This window comes from Bison bison, unplaced genomic scaffold (assembly GCF_000754665.1).
Source record: "Bison bison bison isolate TAMUID 2011002044 unplaced genomic scaffold, Bison_UMD1.0 scf7180017864291, whole genome shotgun sequence".
Classification (NCBI taxonomy): domain Eukaryota; kingdom Metazoa; phylum Chordata; class Mammalia; order Artiodactyla; family Bovidae; genus Bison; species Bison bison.
The window spans coordinates 11,615,163-11,621,543 of record NW_011494863.1 but is presented as its reverse complement, the minus strand read 5'-3'; the positions used below and the strand labels follow the sequence as shown (position 1 = coordinate 11,621,543).

At 49.7% G+C, this 6,381-nt stretch overlaps 1 protein-coding gene across 1 annotated transcript in view; it reads left to right on the top strand.

The window, feature by feature from the left end:
• Positions 1–3,832: 3,832 nt before the first annotated feature.
• Positions 3,833–6,381, top strand: part of ARSI (arylsulfatase family, member I) — a 9,209-nt gene continuing 6,660 nt past the window's right edge. The window contains exons 1-2 of the mRNA XM_010850650.1: positions 3,833–3,900; positions 4,860–4,902. Coding sequence (XP_010848952.1) covers positions 3,833–3,900; positions 4,860–4,902 — 111 coding nt within the window. The remainder of the gene's footprint in view (positions 3,901–4,859; positions 4,903–6,381) is intronic.

Below are 6,381 nucleotides of genomic sequence, written 5' to 3'. Positions count from 1 at the left end.
CCATTCTAGAGAGCTTATTATGCACCAGGCACTGTGCTAAGAGTTTTACTTGCCTTGTCTGTTATAATCCTGACGATAGCCTTGTGAGGTGGGTACTATTATTATTTCCATTTTACACATAAGAAAACTGGGGTACTGAGAGGTTAACTCAGATCACTAAGTCACACAGCTAGCAAATGGCAGCGCTGGGCTGGAACACAGGCAATCTGGCTTTGGCATCTTACCTTTAACCTGAATGCTCGTGCTCGCTTCGGCAGCACATATACTAACCTGAATGCTCTTGCCTTTCCTGAACTTGCAAGGAACATGGGGCCCTAGGGTGGGAGGAGGGGGTGGCAGCACTGGTGGGCAGCCTGGCATCCTCTGTTTCAGGAACCCCCCAATTTGACTGAGTCTTTGGCCCCCACTCTCTATCTGATTCTCTGAGACTTCACCTCTTTCTTGGAAAGTCCCATCTGGTGTGTGCATATGTGTGTGCACATGTGCGTATCTGTGTGTGTATGTGAGAGAAAGAGAAACTTCAGCTGATCAGTGAGGACAGAAGCCTCTGGACATCAAAGTGAGAGGAACCCCAGATAGATAGATGGACGGATGGGCTGGAGGCAGACCTGGGACCCGTTAGACTAATTTCTCCCCAGGCTGGCAGATGCCACGGCGGGAACTTCTGAGAAGGTGGAGAACAAGTCCTTTCATATGGCCTCCCTTTGAGCTGGCCTCGAGGTGGGGCCGGGGTCGGGTGGGTGGAGGGTGGGGAGTGTGCGGAGAGGCAAGGCCACAGTCGGGCTGGGCAAACAGATTGGGCAGCGACTGTGAGCACAGAGCGCCCATTGTGTACCCAGAGCTCTGCTTTCAATAATCTGCTCGGAAGAATGTTTCATTGAGCGCCAGAGAAAGGAGCCATTGAAATGCCCCGGGCTGGGGCCCTGTGAAGGGTTAAAAGCAAGGGGCTTTGGGCACATGGGCTCTTGCCACTCCAGGCTCAGATGTCTAACACAGGATCTTGACAGGCAAGGGGCGCTCAGCTAGACCACCAGGAGGTCCTGGAAGCAGGGGTTGGGGGAATGTATCTCCCCCGGAAATGCTAAAGGGGGTGCCCTAGCATGAAGGAGGAAAGCACTTTTCCTCCCAGAACCATTTTGCCCCAGTAGAGTAATATCCAGCAAGAACCAGGCCTCAGCTGCCCCTCAGCCTGCCCACCGGGGAGACTGGCTCACGTGGGCAGGCTAGTCTTTACCTGAACTCCTTACACACACACTTCACTGGGGCCTTGGCAATACATTTTCCTATGGTAGCCAGCTTGGCTTTCTTAGACACCTCTGACCTTACCATTAACACTAATGAATTATAGTTAATGATGCACTAGTTGACAGCATAGGGGTTAAAGCAAGAACCAGTGGTCACTGAACAATGCCAACTATCAGAAACAGCCCCTAGAGTGGAATTCCGTGTTCCCACCAGCTTCCTGGACGAGTGCCACGCACCCTCTCAAGCTACAGAGGCTCATGGGGCTCGAAGTGCAGGGATCATAATGCTGGCATCTGAAAGTTGCGAGGAGGAGGCAGGAGGCGGATAAGCTATACTGGCCCCTGGCTGCTGAGCCTGACCTCCAGCATCACAGCTGTGCAGCACCCTCATCACATGGAACTACTACAGAAGGCGGTGCCTCCTGAGCCTGCAACTTCCGGGAGGATCGTCTACAAACTGAGGCTGAGCTTACACCATGAACTTGTCATAGTAACCATTCTGGATGGGAGAAAATAGTTGATGCCTTCCCTAGCTTTCTTAAGAAGAGGATCCTGAACAGGATTGACACTCTGGAGGACAACCCATCATTACTTCTGTGCTCAGCTGTGATTTGGTGATGCCCTTGATTCTGTTTGGGTGGATATGGCTCTTTGTTTCTGCATCAAATGGCTCTAAACTCTCAGGCTTATGGAATTTATCAGGCTGATTTTATGTGTATTCCTTTATTTCTCCTTAATGTTTTCACTATGAAAATGTATTACTATGAAACAGGCAGGTGCCTCTTGCCACCTTCTTATGTATTCCCTCTAAGCTGCTTCCAATATACTTGGGCTGACAAATGAAATAATTAGCCTTGTAAGAATTGTGTGTACAGTAAGAGTCAGCAGGCTTGGAGTGAGGAAGGCCTGAGGAGCTCTGCTCCAAGTTAAAGGATTGAACTCTGTGACATTTTTGTCTATCCAGAGGCCTCCTATGTTTGCTTTTAGATCCTTGATTTGGCCCAGCATAGACAAACTGAGCTGCAGAGGATGACAGCATGCATAATCTGTGCATAAGATCTTTGCCAAGGTCAATTAAATCAGAAGGAAATGATATCTGTACTAAGGTAATTTTAGTTCAAAAATGGCTAAACATAACATACACACCTACACACATGCACACATCCCCCCCTACAGTAATACACACACACCTACCCACATACACACACCCCTACACAAATGCACACACACATATACCACGCACAGCAATGAAAGACACAGCCACGAAAAAAGACTCACCTGTTTTTCACCTTTATATCTTGACATCCTAAATTTTCTGGAGACAAAGAGTTAGAAGTATAACAATTTCAAATTGGAAAGAACTTCCAACGCCCTTCAGTTTTGCTCCCCATTTTAGTTCAGGAATCTTTCCTATTACCTCCTGGACAGACGGGCACTTTCCCCCCGTGTTGTGTGGTTCCAATAATGAGAAGCCCGGAGCTTTTTGAAGTCTGATTTTATCAATGGAAATCTCCGACACAAGTAACGCCACTACACGCCTGCCACATCTTATCTGCATTTCGTGTGCGGGTGTTAGGCTTCTGGTAGGGTTTTCATATAGCTGTCCTTTGGGGTTGATGGGGTAGGTGTGCTCCTATGGGAATGGGGGAGCAGATTTCCCCTGTGAATATTTCTGCTGTCAATCATCTTATCTTCTCAACTAGAAACTGCAAAGGCTGGTTTAGCTGGAGAGGGAACTTCTGTTTCTCTGAGCCTTACTTCTTGGGTCTGAGCTTGAGACATCTTGGAGTGCTTGAGAGTCTACCTGGATGGGGGTAGCGCTGATGGACATTGTCCTAGGGAAGAGGGCAGGTAGGCGCATGGTAGAGAACACAAAGAGAAGAGTGAGCCACCTTCTGAAAGCGACATGACCTGGATTCACATTACTCTGTGTGTTAAGCTCCCCCCTTGTCATCCCTGAGCCTTTAGAAATGTCTAGTTTCAATGTTGCACCCTGACCCAGTTGTATAATGGCATTAAAGGAAGAGTTTGAGGGTCAGGGTTTATTTCTCTAGAATATCAGAGGCAAGGATAGAACCCTCTGAAGCCACTGTGGGTTTCAGTGATTACTAAGGGACTCTTAAAAGAAATGTGAATATTGGGGAACAAGAGTTCACCCACTCCTCTTCACATGGTGATTCACCCATCACTGCCGTCCTTTTATTAAGAAAGCTGCCAGATTTCCTACAAAAGTAATCCCTTAAATTGGCCTGTTTTCCAGTAACTTGCACCCACAGGACTCAATCTTTTCTCTCAGAAGCACAGAGATCATCAGAACCACTGACATTCATCGAGTGCTTACTGTGTGCTAGGCATTTACTAAGCACTGTGTTGTATTGTGTTTATATTATCATCCCATTTTACAGATGAAGAAATTGAGGCTGAGGGAGGCGAAGTAATTCGCCCAAGGCCTAACCCCAAATAAGTGTCAGGATTTGAACTCAAAGAATCCCAGGGACGTGGGAGCCTGGTGGGCTGCCGGGGTCGCACAGAGACGGACACGACTGAAGCGACTTAGCAGCAGCAGCAGCAGCGTAATATCAGAGTCCATGGTCTTGAACTCTCAGAAATTCTGCTCGTCTTGTCCCTATGGCAACCCCACAGAGATCCGCAGCCTGTGAGCTGGCCTCCTTGGATCTGTCTCTTCAAGGTTGCATCCCCACCCCATCCCCCTTGCTGTTTCTCCTTGTGCCATTTCTCAGGAGGAACTTGGTCAGTTCAGGAACCAAGAACCCAGGTCTGGGACAGAAAATGCAAAACCCAAGTCCATCCGACCTCTTGTGACCTGTCCCACTTTGACATCCTGGACAGCCTCAGGCTGAAGCCTCCGGAAGCACCATTTTAGCAGCATTCCCCTCAGGAGGCTGTATTTTTCCTGTCTGTCCTCAACATTTCTTCTGCCAGAACAACAGGCTCAGTTTTCCCTTCTGATAAATCTGGTCATCCTAAATATGGGGCTTTGAGCAAACAGGAGTGGCCAGCCCCACGCAGCCCTCATTTCGAAATGCAGATTCACTTTGGGCTGCTATTTTGGAGGTCTGGTTTCTTTCCCCACACACAGTGGTTTTAAAGAAAAGAGAAGGGATCACAGCAGAATATTGGCAGGGGAAAGATGCTGAGAGAGAAGACCCACCTGGGCAGTCTTTGTATGTCAAAGTTCCTACAACACTGGCTCTTAGAGGAGCTCTGTGAAAAAGAGGGTACTTGGTTACATAAAATTGGGAAATACAGCTTTTGGAGATCAGCATATTAAAGACCGAAGTTCCGGTAGTAAAAACAAGAAAAAAAAAGAAACACTAACTAGTTTTGTTTAATTCAGTTATCCCATTAAAAAATACAGCCTCGTTAAAATCTGGAAAACAATGATGCAGAGTGGAAGTTGCAAACAGGCACCCCATGGCCTAAAATATTCCTGATACTTTTTTTTTAAACTGATGGGAAACAGTCCTTGAAGAGCTGGAAGTAGCTTTAGACAGCAGTATGCAAATCTTTTCTTTCTCATTTTTAAATAATTAATTAATTATTTCTGACTCTACTGGGTATTTGTTGCTGTTCCCAGGTTTTCTCTGGTTGCAGCGAGCAGGCGCTACTCTTCTTCGTGGTGCCTGGGCTTCTCATTGTGGGGCTTCTCTTCTTGCAGCTTGTGGGCTCTAGAGCACAGGCTCATTAGTTGTGGCACAAAGGCTTAGTTTTCCTACAGCATGTGGGATCTCAGTTCCTGGGCAAGGGATTGAACCCATGTCCCCTGCATTGGCAGGCAGGCTCCCAACCACGGGGCCACCAGGGCAGTCCCTCCTGATAGGTTTGATTTGGCCTGTAGAGTGCTTTGATTTGGCTTTAAATGAGTTACTAGCTCTTAACAATCGGAATATTTCTCATAACAATCTAGATTTGGGTGTTCTTAGAAAATCAGAATATCTGGAAACACTGGTCCACATTCTTGCATAACGAAGGTCAGCTGGACTCAAGGCTGAGGTCCTTTGCCCCGTGCGGCCCCTGCCTTTCTCTGGCAACACAGCAGCCTCTCTGCTTGACTCATGTGTGATACTTGCCTGGCTCAGGAGTCCCCCAAGCTTGCCTCTCCTGGTACAGAGATTTTCTGAATGGGTACTGGCCTGGGTGACCCTCGAGGCCCATTCACTTGTTCATCCCAACGATACCCGTACTGATGGAGCTTCTGGAGCCTGGGGATAATGAGATGTGTACAACAGCTCCTGTCCTCTGGATACTAGTGCTGCCAGTTTAGCTGTCAACTGAAGAATGAGGAGGGGGAGAGGTTGAGGAGAGAGGTAAGCCTGCAAGGCCAGCACCTAGTTTCCCGATTTCCAGACCCTGGTAAGTGGCAAAGCCTTCCCTATTCTCCACTGCTGTCTCTACTGCTACTTCAGACAGCCACTGTGAGCCCCGCGGAAGAAGCCACCAATTTGTTTGTGATTTAGACGAGTTTCTGGCCATGTCCAGGCCTGAGTGTCTCCAGTGGTGGGCTGACCGGGTTGGAATAGAAAATGATGCACATCCCTTCCAGGACTGGCGCTCGGATAAGCCAAGACTCCATGATCGAGGAATGTCTGACCAGGCCATTCCAGAGCTATTCCATCGAATTCCAAGCAGCCCCCCTCCCTCCTTTCCCCAGTCTGGGCCAGGGCGGAGGCTGGAGCCAGAGGGCCCAGTCGGCCTGGGCTTCCCGCCCGGGGGCGGAGCCGCCGCTGGACGCCCCGCCCCTCCACCTGGGGCTCGGCCCCGGCAGATGTTACAACTTTTTCTCATTTTCTCCCGCGGTGTCCCCCACAGACCCGCCCAACCCGTGCCTCCCTCCCCTTCTCCTCTGGGGTCCTGCCCACCTCCCTAAGGGGAGCCGACAGTTCTCCCGACTCCGGGCGGGGCGAGAGGCCGGGCAGGGGGCTGGAGGGTCGGGAGGAGGAGAGAGGGAAAGCAGAGGCGAGAGAAATTAGGAGGCGGGAGAAATCAAGGGCTAGAACGAAGAGGGGAGTCAGAGAATGGTCGAGAGCACTTTTTGGAAGCCGCCACACCGTGTCTCAGGCTGGCCTGGCTGAACTAGGGGAGAGGGACACGAGCGGCGCAGGGCGGGCGCTGGGGC